Here is a 23,853-nt window from a genome sequence, read left to right on the forward strand (position 1 = left end):
TAAATGCAGAGAAATATTCCAATAATTCATTTTCTTTTATTTTCTTCGTTAACACTCGAAACTACCTAAACTTCAGTTCTTATTCAGTCGTCTGCCCGCGGCCATCCGTGCCCGCAGTCGCCCGCGGCGATGGCATAGTGCTACAGCATCGAGAAGTTTCCCGGAGTTGTTGCGATGTCGCGGACAGCGGCATTTGGAGTGTGCGTCGGTACAGTAGTTAGCCTTTTCCTCGTATACAGCTCTAGCTCATGCAAATTACCCGCTGCTGTTTCGGCTAGTAGCAAAACTAGTTTTCCTGCTGTCGCTTAGTACGCCGGGTGTTTCCAACTTACGTTAGTTCGTCGCTCTGTCGGCGTGGTGCGAATTCCGAAACTTGGACACGAGTGATGGAGTGTCAGCTGCATCCCCTGGGATCAGCCGAGGAGCGCTAAGTACGTGTCGCCGAAGCCGCGTTGTTGGTTGCTGAACTCTCCTGCTTGGTGGATAACAAGGACTCGCTCGTCGGATTTTTTTTCTGTAAGTGTGCTTGCATTCCTCGAGCCTGTGAGATATACAGCAGTCGACAAGCGCGCTGTTTTGATTATATACGACTGAGAAAGCAGAAAACCGCGTGATCGGCTCTCACGTTGCGCGAATCGCTACTGCATGTGAGTTCGGTGTTTCATAGGAACCTTTCGTTCAGCGGCTGAAAAGCATTTAATACATACGTTTCATTTAGTGTATATCTAAATTAATTTACCCGAGTGACATCACTTGTCGCGCCGGGCCTTTCTGCACAATTTCTCGCTCTTTGCACCCAGTCGGCAAAGCAAACAGCGTAATTCCAGGATCCAGAGGAACACCACAGTCGCTATTCATTAGTTACTTAACATCCATATTGCAGTGCACACAATTAAATGGTTTTTCTTCACATTTCAAATCTGCCTACGTTGGTGTATGGCAGGGCTCAATCTTGGGGCCCGCACTGTTTCTTTTGTACACAAACGATGTAATGAACATTCCGAATACGCCAGAATTGTATTATACGCAGACGAAGCCAACGTATTTTTTAGCGGGTACAGTGCGAATCTTATAACAAAAAGGGAATGCATGGTTAAATGAATTGGAAATGTGGCTCGGTGCAAATAGGCTGCAACCAAGTGTTAGGAAGACAAAGTATATGTTCTTCATGCCTAAAAACAAAAACACGTTAGCAATAATCTCGACGTCACATTCTTGGGCAACGTAATTGAACGTGTCTCTTGGCTGAATTCCTTGGTGTCACTATCCGTGAACAACTTTCATGGACAGAACGCGTTAGAAATAGCCAGTCAAAAATTTCTCGACCTGTCGCAATAATAAAAAAATTAAGTGTCTCCTTCCTCTATGGCTAAAGAAACAACTTTACGCTCATTTAATCTCGTTTACATTGCTCTTTGTTGGCCTGGGCTCATACGAGTGACACAAACTTGAATTCACATTTTATCCTTCAAAGGAGGGCAATAAGCGCTGTCACCAACATACAGTATTGCAAGAGCACTGCCACACATTTTAATTCTCTATGTATAATGAATATAACACTAATAGCCTTTAATATCCTTTGGACATGCAATAGAGTCATGTCATGCAGCTATAATAAAGGTAAAATTGTTCCATCCTTAATATCACACACACAAACCAATTAAGAGTTGAGGTGTGTCTCTCGAGGAACACCACAGATAAGAACAAACTAAGGAGCGCAAGCATTTGAATTTCAACTTATACATTTTCTTAACACTAGCAAACATTGAAGGTCATATCTACCAGAGCACTTCCTTTAGGCATTGCAAAGAGAGTGGTTGCTACGTAGTAAAAACTAGTATACGTATTCAGTGCAAGTGTCATGTAAGTGTAAGTGTTACACGATGTTATTCAGTGCTTGTTTTCCCAATGTGAAACTGACCTTGCTTGATGTTAGCTGTGTTGTGGGGTGACCTTGCTGCTTTCTGTCAAATGCTACGACTGATTTCTGTTAAATGCTACGACTCGGGCATTTTGCCTTTCTCCTAAAGTGTACTGTAAAACTGCTACTCTTTGAATAAAACTTCACATCTGCAGGTACGAGCAGACTCATTTCAAGAAGCATATTTTCTTGGGGTGACAGTGCGTCAAACCAACATTAACATGCATTGAATGAGACCAGACATGTTTAAAAAAAAAGGAAGCGACCCGTTAAATTGGACATAGCACAAAAAGAAAGAAACGGCAGCACTGTAATTTTCTGTCTCTTTCATGTACTTAATCTGACGTTGCCCTACAATTTTTTCACTGTCGATGGAAAAAAAAAGTAAGGGTATGTCAAGGCTGCAAATTGCGCTGTCTTTTATTCTAAGCTCTCAACTGAATCAGATAGTGCATTATACTGGTGATGATAAATTTGGCTTGACTGACATGTTATCATGGCATGTTCGAAACATTTGGTGTGTTTCCAACAGTGGTTTCCTGTGAGAGCAGACTATGCTAAGCATTGGTTCCACGTTGTAGTGAGCTAGACCATTGCAGGCTGTGCACCGTTGGCTTCTGCTCCCTCTTAGGCTGTCAATTTTTGTTTTCAATGGAGTACAACAAACAGCTGGCAAGTTTACGTTTCAGATAGCAGTTTAAGTGAAGGTTTTTGTCTTTAACCTATGCTGAGCTCGTGCCCTCACCTGCCTGTGCCAGAACCCAGCTTGGAGATACACAGTGATGGCTATTTTGCCTGAAAGGAACTGACTCTTCTGGCCTACATAAGGCTTTGTAGCTTAGTGTAAATTTAGTTCATCTTTCCCGTCGCAATCCAACCAAGCTGTCAACGTGGTTAGAACTACACTGTGTTGGTGAAAGTGAGCAACTCAACTGAAAATTTATTCTGAAGTTTAGTTCAATATGAACATTTTACTGTGCATGCGCCTGCAAGCCACTGAAGTGAACGTGGCAGCGGAACTTGAATCATTGGAAAGGAAAGCATGAGAATTGGCGCGTTTCTTTTTCTTCATGGTAACTGATCTAACAGTGTTCTGTTGCCATCTTCACTTTGTTGTCTTGCAGGCATATGTGCGGCAAGATTTGTATTCTGGAGCAGGGGTTCTTAAATCATGATGGTTTTAAACAGATGAGGTCCATATTATCAGTGCATGCAGTCGCAAACACCCCAATGTTCATTTCGCAATCTCGGATGCCATGTCGAAGAGCCATGCATTCAGTTTCGGTACCGCATGAGCGTTTGTATATATGTGTGTTTCATGAAAATAAACTTTAGTTAGAAGTCAATGCTTGTGGGGGGGGTGGGGGGGGGTGTCTCCACCATGCCCATCTCTCTGTGCACAACCTCAGTATCAAAAATGGTTGCGTTTGCTAACTTTTTGTTATGCATTCATTTGTATTTCAAATGTAAAATTTTACGTGGAGGCTGCTCTATTTGGGCACTACATGAAACTGGGCTTTTCACAAAGTCTAAACATTTCGTTGCATTTGGCCTTTAATCCTTTGGCTACCAAAAAATGTATGTGCCGTGTGGCCCTCCATTTCGATTTTATTTGCCGCATACAGGTGCTATGCAAACTTCTACACATTCATTATATAATGCTCTACAGTAATAAATGCGAAAAAAATGTGAACATGCAAGTTTCATTTACAAGTAAGACTTCACACATTTTTTGTGTGGAAAAGCTTGTAACACTTGGGCATTTTGAGAGCAGCAGAGCACTTTTCGCACCAGCACCCTCACCTGCTGTCATTTCTTTCTATAAAAAATTTTTTTGCACTGCATATTTTGCATTGCTGTGACATCTTATTTTCATAGGTTCGGTGCAGCTGACGTTGCAAATGCACCTACAACACTGCCTCAAGGCACATAAGTGTCAGAATGCGTGCACTAACGTTCTACAAATATCAACTAAACATTAAAAAATCAAACCTTCTCTGAAGTCAACACATAGTGCAGTATATTGATGATACATTGCTATGTGTTCTACTCATGGTAACAACAAGCTTCTGGACCATGCTCTAACATCGTGCTAACTCCAAGCTCTGGTGTCATACTCGGATCACAGACCGTTTTCCAATACTATTCGTCCTTCTCAGGCCGAAATACCTCCGTCTGAGCCTTGCTACCTTCCCACCAATTTTGACCGAGATAGTTAACACTATAACAAATACTTATTAGTCAGTAATTAACTCCCTGCATGATCCTGTTCAAGCTCTTAAAAATTTTTTTTCCATTTTTCTAGAAACCGTTTGTGCTAACAAAACTACCGTTAGATGCAGGAAGCATTTTGTTTTCTGGTAATCCTTGGGCGACGAAAGGTTTGCTGTCTAGTATGAGAAAACAGGAAAACCTATTCAAAAAGACTTAAAGGAAACCTTTTAATGTACACTTAGTGGCACATTATAAAAATTATTGTAACATTCTGAATAACTTGCTGAAGAAGTCTAAATGACATACTATTATGAAAATGAATTTGCAAAACACAACAGCAATACCAAAAAACAATGACAACTTCTTAACACATTCATGAACTTACCTAAGTCTGGTAATACTGCTGACGAAATAAATACCAAAACTAAAACTCTTACTGATTCTGCTAGCATTGCAAATAGTTTCAGTGATTACTTCTATTGCATATACAGCAGTCATCAGATGACCACTACTTATCCCATGTATTGCTGCAATCATTATTTTTTTCTCCTTCCCGTAACAGCAGCTGAGGTTAGCTCTGTGGTATTAGCGCTAAAGAATACTAGCCCTGGCGCAGGTAACATTTCTGTATTTCCTCTAAAACTTGTTGCACCACTTATTTCTGACATACTTTGCATTATAATATTTTTAAATGTGGTATTTTTCCCACATTGCTTAAAAGGGCTAAGATTATTCCTGTACCTAAGAAAGGTGATAAAACAGAGGTGTTTAACTATCCTTCTATTTCTATTCTCTCGTCGATTAGTAAAGTTGTTGTGATGTTATTTTGTATGCGCCTAAATATTTACTTTAAAAAATTTGCTTTGTTACAATCTTCTCCATTTGGTTTTCATGCTGGTAGTTTGACTAACTCAGATATACTATCCCTAACCGACTACGTTCGTCACTCGATTGATATGGGTGACTCTGTTGGTTTGGTATTTTTGGACTTCATTAAAGCTTTTGATACGATTAATCATAACATACAATTGTTACTAAGCTAGAGGCCCTGGGAATTACCGATCCAGTACTGAAACTCCTAAAGAGTTACCTGCATGATGGAGAACTGTTTTTTTCTGGAAGTACTTATTCCGATACTAAAGTTATTAAGCAAGGTGTACCACAAGGTTCCATACTGGGTCCCTTACTATTCTCCATTTATATTAATGATTTACCCACGTGTCATAAATCTGCACATTGTGTACTTATGCAGACAATACTACTATCTCCTTGTGTGACAAATCTTTAACAATCTTAATCCTTAAACTAAACAATGAGCTTGAACATATTGTTGCATGGTGTTCTTCCAATCATTTAATTATCAATCGTACCAAAACTCAATTCGTGATTTTTCATTCTAGCCAAAGAATGCTAACTGGCATGCCTGCGATAACTCTAGATAGTTATCACATTCCCGCCTCCGACTGTGTATCATTTTTCGGCATCAAATTAGATTCTAACCTAAAGTTTTATGAACCATTGCCTTCATTAAGCAAAAGTGTACCATAGGTATTAAAGCATTAATCAAATCAAGAGCGTATTTTTCCAAAGATGCGTTATAAACATTATACTCTGCTTTCATTCACAGTCACATTAATTACGGCATTGTTTCCTGGGGAAATGCATATTACTGTCATATCTCATCTATTGAGCACTTACAAAAACAAGCAGTACGCATTATCACTAACAGTAGGTTTTTCATGAGTGCTGCTCTATTACTTCGTGAGAATAACATTCTTGTTGTAACGAACCTGTTCAACTATCATCTAATAATTATGTTTTATAAATTACCTACTTACTGAACAGCTTTCATACGAATTAATTGATTACAGGTACCTCATCAATAATAATACTACCAGGTTTGCACATAACTCCAATTTTCTACTGCTCATGGTTCCAGCTATGGAAAAATGGGATCATCATTCGCTGCTGTAAAACTGTAGAATGGTTTCCCCAACACCATTAAATCTTCATCCTTTGATGCATTCAATCATGCCCTTAAGCTTTTTTACATGTATATAAGTTTACATCATTACACTACATTTGCCATTTGTATGTATTGACAAAGGCGTGGCAGTTTGGGCGAGTTGGTATGTCATAACTGTTTGAGGCTATTAGCGCAGCTCAGGACGAGCAAAAAAGGAAAGAGGTAGGGGTAATCAAAGGGAGCGGAAAACAGGGTGAGCGCTACCTGTTTTCCGCTCCCTTTGATTACGCCTACCTCTTTCCTTTTTTGCTCGTCCTGAGCTGCGCTAATAGCCTCAAACAGTTATGTATTGACAGTTTTCTTATGTGCTATAGGCTTGCATATTGACAATTGTTTTCGTTTATTTAATTTTTTGATGTTCTATTTTTCATGATTGTGTTCTTTTTTACCTAGCTTGATCACCTTTCATATGTCTCTCTATTGTTATTATTAACCGAGGGTCCCTTTGCAGTCCTTGACTTTGGGACCTTCGTCTGTATGTTGTCTCTTACCCATTCATTGTATTTAAATAATAATAAACTGAAACTGAATATTGATACGGAACAGCCACCACAGTGTGGCTGGATTGAAGAGGAGGAAGACGACCTGGTCTCATTTGGTATAGGGTGGCCACCTTGGCCACTGTTGGCCTACGTGTAAATATATTCTAAATAGCCTTGTGCATTATAGCTTCATGCCAATTACTAACCGACCGTGGCCGTAGCTTTCTCTGAGCAGTTGTTGAAGACATCCTCCACTCCTGCTCGACAAAGCATAAATTCAGCACGTCCTACCACCCACAGACCAACGGCCTCACGGAGTGCCTCAACAGGGCCATCACCGACATGCTTTCGAAGTACGTTGTGGCTGACCAGCACGACTGGGATTTTTATTTACCATACGTGATGTTTGCATATAATTCATCGCGTCACGACACCGCCAGCTATTCACCATTCTAGCTCCTATACAGCAGAGAGCCTGCATTGCCCTTGGACACCTTGCTGCCCCCACCCGCACATTCTGCACACTGAATATGCCTGCGACGCGATCGTATGCACCAACCACACGCGACAGCTAACCCGCACCCATCTAGAGGCCTCACAGGCACATCAGAGACACCTCTGATTGCCACCATCCTGACGTACACTTTTCTCCGGGTTCTCTGGTGCTTCTGTGGTCACCCATTCACCGTGTGGGTCTTGCTGACAAGCTGCTGTCGTGTTACACTGGTCCATACCATGGGGTGCGACAAGTGAGCGATGTCGCATATGAAATCATCCTCGCCGACCCCTCATCATTGTCAGCAACAAGTGACGTCGTTCACATAGCGAGACTAAAGCTCTATCACACATCTTTCAACACGGATGTGTAGCTTAAGTACTGGGAAGGTGCTTCTGCTGCCGGGGGTGATGATACAGAACAGCCACCACAGTGTGGCTGGACTGAAGGGGAGGAAGACTACATGGTCCCAATTGATATAGGGTCACCATCTTGGCCACTGTTGTTAGCCTACGTGTGAATATATTGTAAATAGCCTTGTGCATCAGCTACACGTAACGTTATTGCTAACCTTGTCCAGCGTATATTGACTTCCTCTGCATCCTTGAATGGCTTTTTAAACCAACAATACCTCCCACACTGAGAATCGCTGGCTTTGGCAATGCTGCTCCAATGTGGCCCAAGTTCACTGCATGAGTATGTTCACGCTAGTGCTCAGTCGTCTTGAATGGCCTCTTGCCAGCTATTTTCGCCTGCAAACCAGAAATTATTAATTGACCAAATCAGCTGTCAAAGCATTGTCTGCACTGGGTGGCTTGAAGATGCATTGAAAATGTGTCCAGCCAACCAAACTTTCATGGTTTCCTTGGATGAACTGGAACTCGTAGTCATCCCAGTTTGGAATCGCTGAAAGCTGAATGTCCATTCTTCGTTTGCTCTTAGTGGTTGGGTGGGCCCAGCAAAACCTTTTGTGAATTGTGTGCAAGATGTCTTTTACTTAAGGAATTGTGGCACATATTTTCCAAGTTGTAACAACAATACTACACGTTTCTTGTACATGGACGCAGGACACTTAAAGGAAAGTTTCAGGGCTAACTCCAATTTTCCCATTCAAACAAGCATGTGTAAATGCAGAAATCTTTAATGAGATGACCGCTGAACTGATTTGAATTAAATTTGTTGCATTTGAGAGAGGAAGCTAGCTATTAGCAAATCTAGGAAGCAGAACTTAGACTTAAAACCTCAATTGTTATATGAAAATGCCTGAAAATTGATGTTGAGAAAAAAAATAGAAGCACAATGTTTACAAATCTGTAACTCTGAGCAAAAAAGGGCTTTCGCCATTCTGCATCTATTAGAGCATGCAAAGTGCACTAATGTGATATGTTGATTGACAGCTTGCATGATATAGTTCCAATGTTTACAAGGGTTTCGCAAAAGTATGACAAATTAGAGGTATACCTTGAATAGGTCTATAATGCATGGATTTCATCTGCCTTTATGTACAGTTAGGTGGAGATTACAGAATTCTGATGTCGGTTTTTATTGTTGAGTTTCAGATTTGTAAACTTGATACTTGAGTTTCCTTAAAGTTTTGCAATTTTCAAGAACTTTTCTATGAAGAATATATGCCACAAATTGAAAATGAAATTTCTACAGTTACTAGAGTATAACTTTTCCTTTTGAATGCAGCAAACCCCATTATAGGTGCAGTGGTTGTCAAGAAAATAAATTTTTTTGTTTCCCTCTCACTTAGATAGGAGCTTACGAGCTACAGTTTTTTCTTTGTGTGAGTGTTGGGAAACGTGAGATGCTTTAGGCTGGTGCATACTAAATTTTATCTTGTAACGTCATACCTGACATCGACATTATTGTGACATCATGACACAGAGCGAAATTGGCTTTCATTGTCTTGCACTAAGGCTAGATAGGATCACGTTGCTCATTTAAAAAAAAATGAAAAAGAAGACTGCTGGGCACGCTTGTTCAGGGCTGTGCACACATGTGGCTGCTGCAGCGATCACAGTGGCACATGCACCAGCTGGGTATGGAAGATGAAGTGGGTCCAGTTCGGTTTGCAGAAAGGAGTCTTCCCTTCATTCGCACAGTTCGCGGAAGGCGGCCCTCCCTCCTGTCATGCACACACACAAAGGGGCCCGTATTCACTGTGGGGCGCCTGCCAGACTGGCAACCACTCGAGACACCCATAGCAAATTAGGGATCCATGCTCCCTTTCAATTAGGCATGGTCTTTCGATCATCCTTTTTTATAGGGTGTTACTCGACAATCGCAACAGCAGCTCTGGCGGGGGACGAAGACCCCGACGCGTAGGGGCCAGCAGCCACTGGGCGAGAGATCGGCGTTTCAGCAGCAGAATTTCCCTCCGTGGTGACGAACCCTTGGTTCGTAGTCTGTAGATTCCCTGAAGTCGTTCATCAGTCCTCGTGTCACTCTTGTATACCTTTTCTCCCTGGTCCGGTCCAGTGAAACGGGACTTGCAAACCGGTCTCGCAACTTTTCGTCTCCTGTTTGGGCAAGCAATCACTCCAGAAAAGTGCTGCACCCACAACCACAAAGCAAGCAAGCACAAGGCCACCCTCCCCCAAAACACACCAGGCTTTACAAAAAAAAAAAAAAAAAAAGAAAAGAGAAGAAAACCCGCTACTGCTCTCCCATCCCTTTCGCGCGTCCTTCTCCCCTAAACACTAAAAACAGCCATTTCTTGAAAGGGTTAAGACATCGTTATCAAAATTAGCTAACAAACAACTACAACTTCGCAATAATAAAAAAATATGTATGAAAAAAAATACTAACGTAAAAATGATACGGAAACCAGAGTGAGCATGAGGCTTTCGCCACTCTAGGGGCAACGACTCGGACCATCGGCATTGCCATTAAGTTTATCCTTCTTATAGCGAATATCGAAGGTGTACTGTTGAAGAGCCAAACTCCAGCGCAAAAGACGGCCGTTTTTTGTAGACGTGGACTGCAGCCATGGGAGGGGACAGTGGTCAATCTCTATGGTGAAGCTTGAACCAGCGATATAGCAAGCTAGCTTCTGCAGTGTATGCTTCCTCACGAACTGAAAGCTTTCTACTGGCATACGGTACGGGGTGTTCATTTTCGTCCTCTCTTTTTTGACAAAACACCACCCCCATACCCCGGTCGCTGGCATCACGTTGAAGAATGAATGGCTTAGAGTAGTCAGGTGCGTTCAACACTGACTGCCTCATTAGTGCTTTCTTCGGCATACTAAGAGCCTTTTCTTTTGCGTCATCCCACTTTACTGTTTGTGGTTTTGTTTTTCTGAGAGCATCTGTTAAAGAACTTGCAATCTCAGAATGATGCAGGATATATCTTTGGTAATAACCTGCCAAACCAAGAAAGGACCTGATGTCCCGCTTGGTGCGTGGTTGCGGGAAGTTGTCTATTGCAGCCAGTTTCACCTCTGAAGGCCAACAATAGCCTTGCCCTATTACATCAGATTCAGATTCAGATTTATTCGTTCCAAAAAAAAAGAAGAAATTACATGAGAAATATACAGACGAGGGTCCCAAAGTGAAAGAACTGTAGTGGGACCCTCGGTTAATAATAAGAACATTGATGGTGATATCAATAGTCAGCAAATTAGCGTATTATAAACATCTACAGACCAAATACATCATTATACATGTCATTTACAATCAAACACGAAAAAGCACGTTATAACAGAAAGTCGGAAAAAAGCATGGATGAAACACAACAAATGACGTGAGATAAATGTCAAAGGTACACCGCTAGATCGTAGTTATCGCAGTAAATGTTGCTTAAGGTGATTTTTAAAAATTGCAAGAGAAGTACAGGATTTTATGGTTGATGGTAATTCATTCCAAAGAGAAATTGCCGCGAAGGAAGATGTTTTTTTGCCGTAATTGGTATGAACCATGGGTAACAAGAAATTGTTGTTAGCCGCAAATCTGGTCATATTTTTATTCTGCAAAAGGTCAGTTGCAATGAACGGATACATAAGGTTATTATGAAGCAACTTGTGGAATAAGACGAGTATGTTAAACTGGAACAAATTATTAATTGACAAGATATTATACGCGCAAAGTAACAAAGAGGCATTGGATTGCATGGAGCTAGAAGTGATAATGCGTATTGACTGATTTTGGATATGTTGAATTGATGATAAGTGACAAGCGTATGTGTTGCCCCATGAAACAATGCCGTAATTAATGTGACTATGAATGAACGCATAATACAACGCTAGCAGAGCCTCACGAGAAAAAACAGGGCGAGCTTTAATTAATGCACGTATACCAAACGCAGTCTTGTGCTTGAGATGTTGGAAGTGAGAGCGAAATGTAAGGTTAGGGTCCAGATGTATGCCAAGAAAAGTGACATCGGTGCTAACGGGAATTGAATGACTTCCAAGCTTTACTTCAGGAATAGAAGTTAAGGCCCTTTGAGCACTTTTGAATAACATAAATTTAGTTTTAAGAATTAGTTTTAAGGATTAAGAACTAAGTAATTGTTGCTACACCATTTTATAATGTTACTTAATGCAATATTTAACTTAGAAGTAAGAGTAGTAACAGATTTGTCAGATGAAGCTATGGTTGTGTCATCTGCGTATAAAATACAATGAACGCAGTTGGTGGAGTTAAGAGAATCCGGAAGATCAATAATATATAAAAGAAAAAGCAAAGGGCCCAGAACTGATCCCTGTGGTACACCTTGGTTAATACATTTTGTTACTGAGAAAGTATTTGCTGCATGTACTGTGTATGGTCGGTCACGTAAATAATTTTTTAAGAATGTTAGCGCAGGACCGGTTATACCATAAGAGTCAAGTTCATTAAACAGGGCTTGATGGTTAACCGTGTCATAAGCTTTACTGAAGTCTAAAAATACAGATCCGACTAAGTTTCCCGAGTCAATACATTTTTTTATGTAGTCAGTTAGAGATAGAACAGCTAGATTCGTGGAACTTCCTGGGCGGAAACCAAATTGATTGTTCTTTAGCAATTTAAACTTTGTTAAGTAGTTATTAAGACGTTTAACAAATAATTTCCCAATGAGTTTACTAAGGCAGGAAAGAATTGCAATTGGTCGGTAATTATTAACTGTATGTTTGTCGCCTTTTTTAAAAACAGGAATAATCTTGGCATTTTTTTAAAAATGAAGGGAATGCACCTTCTTTGAACATAAGGTTGATAATATTACAGAGCGTGTCGCAAACTAAATGCGCAACCAGTTTTAAATGCCTGACACAAATATTGTCTAAGCCAGGCCCTGTATTTTTAAGGTTAGCAATCGTGGAGCACACTTCATTTGGTGTAGCTGGTAACAAGAAGAATGATTTTGTCGTACGGCTCAAAGTATTATGAAACTGCGCATGTACGTTGTTATTAGTGTAAACAGAAGAAAAGTAGTCAGAAAACGCGTTAGCAATTTCGTTGGGCTCAGAAAGAGTGAGACCATTGTAATTTATTTTGGTTATAGAGGCATCAATAGACGATTTGTTTAGAAAAGAGTTCAATAACTGCCATTGCTTTTTGGGGTTGTCCTTATTCTGATCAAATTTATTTTCATAGTACTTTTTTTTTGCCTGTTTAAGTAAAACATTCAGCAATTTACAGTACCTAATATAGCGTCTAGCTAGTCTAGTATTAAAGGGCTGACGTTTAGTTTTCTTGTACATGTTTTCCTTCTTTCTTAAACTTTCCAGAAGACCGTCCGTCATCCATGGGTTGCGCGGATATTTATACTTTTTCCCACATTTAACAGTGCGTGTGTTAGTTGAAACGGCCAATAAAAATGAAGTGCAGAATTTGTTTAGTGCTTCTTCGGGATCAGACATAGAATTAATTGGCGACCAATCAGTTTTACCGATGGCTTCAATAAATGTATCTGCACTAAATACGGAAGTATAGTAGCTATTATCGTTCTCATGTATTTCATTGTTAAATGTGAGAAAAACAGGAAAATGATCGGTTATGTCAGTATTAATAACCCCGGAGCAAGGCGGTGGTGATATGTTAGATAACACGTGATCAATAAGCATACTGCTCCCACGAGAGGCTACCCTAGTTGGGCAGTCAATGAGTGATTCAAAACCGAATCCAGCAAAACAATCTGTGTAAGTTGTGTACGAGGTAGCTTCAGTGTCAAGTAAGTTAATATTAATATCACCTACAATCACCACATCCTTATTTTCAAACGCTAACTTGGACAATACTGCATCAAGAGAAAGCAAGAAATCGTTAAGCGAAGATGACGGTGAGCGATAAATGCAACCAAGGATCAAGTTCTTATTGTTATTAAGGAATGACCGATCGACTTCAATCCACACAGACTCGCAATGATTCACGTTAACTGCCAGATCAAATCTGCGAGCGTAGGTGACAGCTTGTGAAACAAAAATGGCGGCGCCACCATGACTGTTAGATTGACGATGACAATACTCCGGTTGATAAGATGGAAAACCGCTCATGACCTAGATAAGCTACTTCCGCACGCCCTAATTGGCATTTGGGAGCCTTAACAGTTAAGTTGGCCTCTCGTAGACGACACAACATGGTTCGCAGGTGTTGCATATGGTCCACCCATGATGAAGAAAAGATTGCTATGTCATCGAGTTACAGAAGTGCAAAGTCCTCCATTCCCCGTAGCACCTGGTCCATAAGGCTAGAGAAACAATAGGGAGCATTCTTGAATCCAAAGCTCGAGACTTTTGGCCGAAAGGTTCCCATTGGGGAAATAAACGCGGCAAGCCTGCTTGCCCTCTCGGTCAACGGAACCTGTCAGTACCCTCTGTGTAAATCGAGTGTAGAGATGAAATTAGCACTGCTCACTCTCTCAAGCCTTTCCTGGATATGCAGTATTGGGTAGGTCTGGTTCTTTGTAATTAAGTTGAGCCTGCGGTAGTCGATACACAGTCGTGGCTCCTTTCTGGGGACCTCAACCAAGAGGTGAGGTATAATCACTCTCTCCTGGCTTGATTACACCTAGCTCTAACATCTTGTTTATTTCAGCGGTCATGACTTGACATTGAAAAGGTGAAACGCGATAAGCTTTTGAACGAACTGGGTCCAATGAGGTTAACTCGATATCATGAACGATCGCAGTAGTCCTGCCTGGTGTGTCCGAAAATACGTCTTTAAATCCAAACACGACTTCCCTCAGTTCGGCCCTTTGATTGGGATTCAACTCCACCTGCTCTACTAGCTTGTCAATGTTCTCGTGAATGTCTTTTGCCCCCGTTATTGATGTTAACTCCGGAAAGTCGACAGGCATCTCCTCAGGTTGGTTAAGCGATATTTTCACAATGGCCTCCCTCTGCTGGTAGGGTTTAACCAGATTGCTGTGGTACACTTGTGGTGTCCTTCGTTTTCCCGGTACAATGAGTAGGTACTTTGTATAAGATAATTTCTGAATTATGTCAACCGGTCCTTCCCATTGAACCTGTAGTTTGTTTTTCAATTAAGGTTTCAGAATCATTACCTTTTCCCCAACTTCAAAGCGTCGCATTCGAGCCGTCCTGTAATAATGCTTAGCATAGCATTGGGCCCTGCACCTTTTCTGCCCTGCTAATTCTTGATATGTGTGCAGTCGGTCTAACAGCTCTAGCATGTATGCCACAATTGAAGGTTTTGCTCGCCCGGCCTTCCCAGGCTTCTCGAACAATGTGAAGAGAGGACCGAAGGCAGCGACCGTAAACGTGCTCTGAAGGTGAAAAACCTGTTGGCTCGTGCGGTGCAGTTCAAAGCGAGAACATTGCTGCAGGGAAGCAAACCTCCCAATCGGGTTTGTGCTCATAACAAAGGGCTCACAAAAGCCGTTTCATGACTGAGTGGACTTTCTCTACCATGTTTGACTGCAGGTGGTACACTGAGCTATGAATGATTTAATAGCACACGTTTCCAGAAACGTTGAGGTCAGTGCACTCGTAGAGACGGATCCTTCATCTCACTGGATTTCTGCGGGAAACCCCACTCACGCAAAGATAGGCAGAAGCGCATTAATGATCTCCACCGAGCTTAGTTCTTTGAGCTCTGGGAATTTCCTTGCGGGGCATAATACAATGAAAATATGCCGATAGCCGGGCTGCGTTGCAGGAAGTGGTGCTACTGTGTTTATTATGAGCCTGCGAAATGGCTCCGTAATAATGGGAACAAGTTTCATTGGCGCTTTAGCCATATCTCCGGGCTTGCCTATGCGCTGACATGTGTCACAGCTTCTCACGAATGCTTCCACTTCCCGAAAGCTGCCGGGCCAGTAAAATTCCTGCAGTAAGCGGTCCTTTGTTTTCCAGTTTGTGCGCTCAAACTGTACCAGAAAAAGACCTATGTCCTACTGCGTAGGGTGCCATCAAGTCTGTCATTCTGCACTCGCTTTCATGTGCCTCCGTGCTAGGACTTTTAGAATTTTGAGCTTTCAAGAGCTCAATCTCTAGGCGCTTCATTTCGAGTGCATCATGTGCAACACGGTTGCGCTCTTTGGCCTCACGTGCTGCCCGCTCGCGCTCCTCTTTTTCCTCTAGGCGCTTACACTCTTCTTTTTCCTCTTTCTCTAGGCACTTACGCTCCTACCTTTCTCTGTGATGCTCTCTAGGCATTCCTTCAGTTCATCGTCGACTGCCCTGATCGCTTTGATCGCCTCGATGATCTCCGGCTTTCTCTTCGGTTTGGCAATTTGAAGGCCAAACTCTGGCCAAATTAAATAACTCCGGCTTCTTTAGTGCCTTCATGGCTGTCTTAGTGCTGCCAACTCTTCACTCTATAACAACCTCAACGTACTCCACAGGGTGTTACACGCCAATCGTAACAGAATGCAGAGTGTGTTGACGCTGGAGTCGGGAGGGGGGGAGCAGGGAGGGCCAGATACAACACGAATAGTGTTGCAGAGACAGAGGAAGCGAAGGATTCAGAAGCGCTTGGCCAGCGTGAAGAATCCCAAGCAATGGTGGTGCCTTCTCTCCATCTAACCTTGGAAGTGTGCAAGGGCAGGCCTCGATGCAGCACTGTCAAGGGCAATAAAATAGCGTGAAAGCTGGGAACATTCCCAGTGTATGCGTTTATTCTCAAGTCTCTTCTGCCTTTCTTTTGCGCTATATTGTACCTGACTTTTTGTAACACTGTCGACCCAGTAACTACACTAGGGCATCTCAATTCCTTGAGAGTGCAACCATTAATTATGCCACCTTTCAGTATGGCCAGTCCAAATGGACACTAAGTGCAGTCTGGCTTCGTGGTGTGAAAGAAGGAGACTATTCACATCACCGAAATTGCCACTGCCACTGATGCTTATATACACATGCACACACACTGTGACCTTGCTGCTAAAGATCAATGCCATTCAACGCTCCACAGGACAAGAGGGGAAAGCAGGCTCCCCTGCATTTCTGACAAGCGCACAATTGGAAGGGGGCAGCTTTTGGCAATGCAGTCACTGTCTGAGCTTCAGCCATTACACCGGGCTGACAGGCAAGCTCAAGAGTTGTTTGTGTTACCACGTGACAGCCACCTCCATTTTTCATTGATGTGAATAGTCTTTTTCACATCTGAAGCCATGCTGCACTTTGTGCATGTTTTGATTGAGTTTCACAAAGGCGCTGTAATTATTTCTAGCCCTCTTAAGGATTTGAGGCTTCATACCATGATTATGGAGTTGACAACTGCATCAAAAGCAAACAAAAAAGAAAACGGAACATAACATTTTTGTGTCAGTACCTCTTTAACGATGTGCCTATCACATTCCACTACTTGCTGTGTTGCCGTAGGCTGTCACAATGTTTTGCAAAAGTTTACCCTGACACTTAATTCTTACCTTTTTCTTTTGTGGCTGCTTCTTGGGGTCCAGCTGCGTACAGCCATGTTGCGTCGGTTCATTCAAGTGGGTGCCCTGGCTGGCACCACTGGTGCCACCTATCTGGCACTGCGCAACAACCAATGGGATGTCTCCAACATTGGCATCGTGCGCTTTGGACGCGCTGCAGCCACGGTGAGTGGACTTGCCATGGGCCAGGAAGCTTGCATAGCTTTGCAGGTATAGTGCTATTGTAAGCTGGTCATGTGATGCGTGCGGCAGATAACCAGCGTTTTGTTGGAGCTGCAGAATGTGGGCTACTGAAAGGGAGTCGCAGTCGAGGAAGGCAGAGGAATTGGCGGTGTGAGGAAATACATAAATTTAAATAAATTTACTTAAAGTCTGGGATTTTATGTGCCGAAACGATGATCTGGTTATGAGGCAAACTGTAGTGGGGACTTGAAGCCCATTTTGACCTCTTGGAGTTCTTTAATGGGCAACTAAGTCTTAGTGTTTAAGTATTTTTGCATTTTGACGCCATTTAAATGCAGCCACTGCGGCTAGGGTCGAACCCGCAACCTCGAGCTCAGTGGTGCAACACCGTGGCCGCTGGGTTACTGTGGTGGGACAAGTTTACACGCACAGGAGGGTGTTGGCTGGCGTATGGCAGGGGCCACTGGAAGATCGCTGGGTGAGGTCGTCGTGCCGCATTGGACGTAAAAATAGGCTCCTGTTTGGTGAAGCTGGTGAGAGTTTATCTTAAATGATGACAGTACAAGGTGGGACAAAATAGAGTGAAGGGAGTGTTAATACTTGTGCAGTTGTATGTCATTCCTGTTGTTCTTTCCTCCGACATTCTGTATTCTTCCAAGATGGTTGTTGACACTCTGTTCAGCATGAATTGTTTGAACATCAGAAATGTGCTGTCACCATCAAAAAAGACATGGGTGCTGCCATAGAGTTTCTGATCATTACCTAGGGGATAAAACCGGCACTGTTCGGTGGTTCTGTTTAGAAAAAAATAAAATGCTGAGAAATGGTGGAATGCCAAGAAGTAGTATAGTTTCAAATTTGCATGTTTCTTGGAGTGCCAGCACACCTTAAAGGTTTGTCTGGTGAACAGTGTTCTGTCACACAAAGATTGAATCTGTTCTAAAACCACATGTACAATATTCTTTTTTTTTTTTCTTTTTTGTGAAATATGTAAGAAAAGGTCCTAGTAGAACCAGCATACTTCTGCTTGGTTGTACAGTTTTATCAGACATGAACGGTAACAGTGGGCCGCCATAGTGTGAAGGAAGATGACAAGGTCTGCACTCACAGCCTGTCAGTTGTAATTGTGTGTTTTGTTTTCTTGCTTGTAGTAAATGGGAGTGAACTGCACTGAAAGATCTGGTATGGGTGAGCCAAAAACATTTATGGAAATTTCATTTCGAGAGAGCCTTCTTTATGCAGGCATGAGCTTCTTTTGAGCCAAGCCATGTTCCATAAAATGCGTGGCACACCCACAACCCAGTAGTCCCATGTAGGCACATTGTCAGTTGGGAAACTCGCATACACGGCGGGGCCAGATTTCCCTCCAGGTAATACTTTATGAATTTCAGTGGGCTCTGTAAAATAAGCTTGGGGAGTTCTGTGCAACTTCCTGCAGCTACATATCATAGACAGTGAACATCTGGTGGCATTGCTCAACCTGTTTCACCACCCTTCTGGTTTATGGGCCTCTTAGGTGCAGTGACATGATGCAGTGAAGGTTGGGGGCTGTACTGCACTTCCTCTTTCAAAGGGACACTCAAGAGAAATACTGAATCAATTTAGACTTATAGAGTATTTTTTCAAAACTCTATTCTAGTTAATGTCTTGGTTACGGGTTTATTATTAAAAGTAAAAACTGAGTTCAGAGTTCAATTTTCAAGCTTTGCACCACAACCCCAGAGCCACTACGTCAGTGAGATGTCAGGGATGACAGTGTTTTTTTAAATATTTGGCTCATTTTGGGCCGCTAGAAGTTCTTGAAGCTTGCTAAGAGCAGTCTTAATCTTATTTAGAATGAAATGCAGTCTATTTTTAATGATAAAAAATTTGCTGGGTCTGAGAATGCTGCGTTAGAAACCATGGTGTTGCGTCAAGGTAGTGCTGCAACTTCAAGGTGGCGTCACCATAAGCCTTTTGTTCTTGCATCTTTTGTCTCCCACCGAGCCGCCTTTCACGGTAGGAGTGGCGTTACTGGTGTTGCACATAGGTGTGAAGGAGGGGGGCCTCCCGAGGTGCGCACTGGCAGTGGACAGGACTGATGTGCTAGGCATTGCAGCAACTGTTGCTCGCTGCAAAAGCAGGATTTCAGCGCAGTTAGTGTATGTGGGCTGTAAAAGACTGGACTGATACAGTGCTTGCATAGGTGATATTGTGGACTGCAGACCCCATGCCATGTGCTCTGCTTTCCTGGCAATTAAGGATTTTCTCCTGCATCCTGCAATGCGTGAATTTTTATCATTTATAGTAAACACGAGCTAGTCAGGGAAAGCATAGGGGAAAATTAAATGTTATGTTTTCTTGATATGTTGAAATGACGAGGAGAAGGGAAATGAATGTGGATGAAAAGTCAGCTTCCTGCAGGGAGGACTGAACCGAAATCTTCCACATTATGCATTCAGAACACTACCTGTTAAGCTACAGAAGCGACAGTCCTGCTGTACGCATTCTTGGGCATTTGTGCATGCATGGAATATTAACCCTAGGAGTGTTGACCAGCACTGTTCACAGCCAAGGTGGCAGATGTGGCTTGACCATTCAACCACAGGTATCACACACACGCCATGTCCTGTTGCCTACAATGCACGTGTGATATTTAGCTGTCACATTTGTCTAAGGTATGGGAGTAGCGTTGTGTTAACCCTTTGAGGGTCAATGACGTAAATATACAGTGTCGCGAACAAGTCCAAGAATGGTCGATGCCATATATTTAGGTGCCATGTGTACAATTAAAAAGCGCGCCAATTTCCTAACTTTTTCTTTTCTGTCATGTGCTGCCACTATGTGGGAATACAGGGAATTTTTTTCGTGCGCCTCCCTCTCTCGGTTTTCGTTGCATGGTTTGTTTTAGCGCTAGTTTGCTCCCACGCATCTATAAACTACCGCTCGCGCATTGGCGTGGGCGGCCAGCAGTTCGGGTTTGGTTCCACATGCGGTTTTGGCTTCTTTTGCTTGCAGAACTGATGGCTATCTCATTACTAATTGCTCAAAGGGCAACCGCCTCTTTCTTGCTTGTTTATTGCTCACAGGGGTGAGCATAAGAAGGATGCTACCGTGCATGCGTTTCTGTTGCTTCTCTCTCTTTCCTTTTTTTTTTTTTTGACACTCGCAGAAACTAATTGCCTCTGGTTGGCGATAAGATGAAGATTGGTGGAAGTTTGTCACACGTGCTTTTTTAATGCGCACGCAACCACACAGTTTTCATGAGTGCGTGCACCTTCACAGCTTGATTAGGCTATGGATGCACATATTAGTGTAAGAGCAGGAACATTTGAGACTTGCGAAATATTCTCGTGTTCGCATTTTCAAGGCCTTGAACTCATCATCTTCATTATCAGCCTGGTTACGCCCACTGCAGGGCAAAGGCCTCTCCCATACTTCTCCAACAACCCCGGTCATGTACTGATTGTGGCCATGCCGTCCCTGCAAACTTCTTAATCTCATCCGCCCACCTAACTTTCTGCCGCCCCCTGCTACGCTTCCCTTCCCTTGGGATCCAGTCCGTAACCCTTAATGACCATCGGTTATCTTCCCTCCTCATTACATGTCCTGCCCATGCCCATTTCTTTTTCTTGATTTCAACTAAGATGTCATTAAACTCGCGTTTGTTCCCTCACCCAATCTGCTCTTTTCTTATCCCTTAACGTTACACCTATCATTCTTCTTTCCATAGCTCGTTGAGCTATGAACGCCTTGAACGCCTTGAACTATGTGTATAAATATGCATCAAATTTTTCATTCTTATAAGTTTATTTCCTTTTTTATTGTTGTTATTCATGAATGAAGAGTACATATATACCAATGTAATATATTTTTTTCTCACTTCACGGTCACCCTACAAAAATTGCGGATTATTTTTTCGAAATAAGTCCCTAAGAAGAATTGGAATCTGCAATAAAAAAGATCAACCCTGGGCGGTCGCATATGGTGAAAAAAATTGACCCTCAAATGGTTAATAATTGAGTCTTTGCAGTCGATTGCAGACTAAATGAGTCAGCCAATGACTGTTTTTTGCTGGATTATTGCTGCTATAGAGTTATCGCTTAGCGCAAGATGTGCCTACTGCATCTGAAATCTTTGCAATGTCGCTGGTGGTTCTTGTTGTGAGAGCGCCCTTTCTAGTCGTGTGGTGTGCACATGTACACTGCTGTTCATTCTTTCATGCACTTGAGCACAGTCGATTTGATACCAAGGTTGGTTGTATTTCTGGGGACATCTTCACCCGATAAAGAGTTACATTGTTATCTCTCAGTTTTGGCCGTATTTGAGTGCTGCCACTACAACGTGGCAGCAATATGCAGAACAACTTTTAACGCGTAATGACTAATGTATGTGACATTTCGCTGCTACATATCCACTTGCCAAGGATGATGTAGGCTCAAAATTTAAAGCACCATTGACGAGTCATTTTAGACCCTCCTGGCAGAGTTTTGAAGGTGGTGCAGGACAGCAACAAAGTGTTACTATAAGCATGAGTAGGCTCTAACGGTGATAATGGAGCTATATAACCACTATTTTAGCCTGTTTCTGCTTGTAATACATCTTGAACAATATTTTACAGGAGCTTTTAATATGCCAGACTGCTCCCAAACAACTAATTGAAAGTTGCATAAGTATACCAAGATGCAATTGTCCCAATGTCACCAAAGATTGATTGCCTTGATTGCCTCATGCATTGATTCACTGTGGAATGTGGGAGGACACAAAGTACTCTGTGCATTCTAACATCAGCTCAGGTCATGCTCTGGTTGGCTGTGGCTGTGGAAGCAGTTGGGGCAAGGGATAATTGGTGTTGCTGATTGTGATGGATGAAATGTGTTCGACACAGGCAGCTCTGCCGCATATTTTTCAGTGCTGCTGACAGAGTTGAACGCATCATCATACCGAGTAGGCCTTTCCTCTGCAGCTGTTAGTAGTTGCGGTGTAGACGTGGCTCTAAAGCAGGTGGTGGCAAAACACAAACTATACAACCCTCTTTACTGTATATCATCATCATCATCAGCCTGTTTTATGTCCACTGCAGGACGAAGGCCTCTCCCTGCGATCTCTAATTAACCCTATCCTGCGCCAACTGATTCCGACTAGCACTCGCGAATTTCCTAATTTCATCACTCCACCTAGTCTTCTGCTGTCCTCGACTGCATTTCCCTTCTCTTGGTACCCATTTTGTAACCCTAATGGTCCAGTTATCTATCTGGTGCATTACATCACCTGCCCAGTTCCATTTTTTTCTCTTGATGTCAATTAGAATATCGTCTATACCCAGTTGCTCTCTGATCTAAACTGCTCTCTCTCTCTCTCTTAACGTTATGCCTAGCGATCTTTGTTCCATTGCTCTTTACATGGTCCTTAATTTGTTCTCAAGCTTCTTTGTCAGTTTCCAAGTCTCTGCCTCATATATATATATATATATATATATATGTGTGTGTGTGTGTGTGTGTGTGTGTGTGGTGTGTGTGTGTGTGTGTGTGTGTGTTAACAGACACACACGTTAACTAAGCATCCTCCTGAATTTTCACTAGATTTGATCTCTGTTTCTTTCCCAGTTCTCCCAGAGCAGTGACATAAATTCTGCTTTGTTCATAAAACACATTGATAAAATTCCAGAGTGCTCGCATGCGTAATTTACTGCAATGTCATCATTTGTCCACTCACTTTGCACTTAGCCTACATGTTACGCACACCCCGTCCCTTATTTTTGCCAATTATGACCAAGGTGTGTTGACAAATTCACCAAGGACCTTGCAGAAATAAACTATGAGCGTGTTTCGATGCATGGAAATAGGAAGAATGAAACGAGGGTTCAGTAATTATTTCCAGCTGGACCAGGAACATAAAAATTTTGTCAGGCATGGCACTTACCGCCACCACCCCTCCCATTACCACGAAATATAAACATGCAACCTACAGCTATGTCGGGACAATGGGAAGCATAGCCGATAGCGGCCATATCACACGTTCTAGAACTTGAATAAGGTATTTTATTTTTTTAACTAGCTGTGTTTGAACCCACTCATGTAACTCCTGCTCATAGATATTTTATAGCATTCCACTAATTTTCACTAAAGTTTCATCTTGGTGGCATTTGTAGTTCTGCTAGAGCAATGGGCTACATTCTGTCCCGTTCATTAGACGCACTCATGACGCTGTAGTGCACACACATACGTGATTTATTACCACCAGCCTCAATTACCCACCCACTTTGAACTGCCTAGACATCACCGATTACCCTATCCTTACTATTGCCAAACATAAAAAAGCTGCCTCATTTAATTCGCTGAGGACACCAGGCGAACCCAATATACGTATTGCGAATTAAAAACCTCCAAAAAATGAGACAGCAGTAATTATTTGTAACATTCTAGTAATCCATAAACATTAAAAATTCGCAACACATTCCATTTATGTTCTGCTCATTCCTTCTACATATAAAGTTTCTGGAATGCAGAGTACTCTTGGGAACTTGGGAAACGAACCTGATAATGGTAGCTTAATGCTTTCGAACGCTTGCTTAAAATTTTTTTAATTTAAGAAAATTTTTTTTACAACAGCTGTATTTGATCAACATGCATTTAACATCGCATATGAACTTTGACGTGGCTTTACCCCTATGTTCACAACATCTGACCTCAGTTGTAATTATGTCAACGCAAACATTTCTTTAAGTGTG

At 42.3% G+C, this 23,853-nt stretch overlaps 1 protein-coding gene across 3 annotated transcripts in view; it reads left to right on the forward strand.

The window, feature by feature from the left end:
- Positions 1-72: 72 nt before the first annotated feature.
- Adck1 (aarF domain containing kinase 1) overlaps positions 73-23,853 on the forward strand; it is a 166,337-nt gene continuing 142,556 nt past the window's right edge. For 2 of the 3 annotated variants that reach the window (XM_075698334.1, XM_075698336.1), the window contains exons 1-2: positions 73-516; positions 16,986-17,126. In XM_075698334.1, coding sequence (XP_075554449.1) covers positions 16,998-17,126 — 129 coding nt within the window. In that variant the 5' untranslated portion in view covers positions 73-516; positions 16,986-16,997. Of the gene's footprint in view, positions 517-6,880; positions 6,997-16,985; positions 17,127-23,853 lie in introns of those variants that run through there. The other variant, XM_075698335.1, reaches the window with a different exon arrangement.

Source organism: Dermacentor variabilis, chromosome 7 (genome assembly GCF_050947875.1).
Source record: "Dermacentor variabilis isolate Ectoservices chromosome 7, ASM5094787v1, whole genome shotgun sequence".
NCBI classification, from domain to species: Eukaryota; Metazoa; Arthropoda; class Arachnida; order Ixodida; family Ixodidae; genus Dermacentor; species Dermacentor variabilis.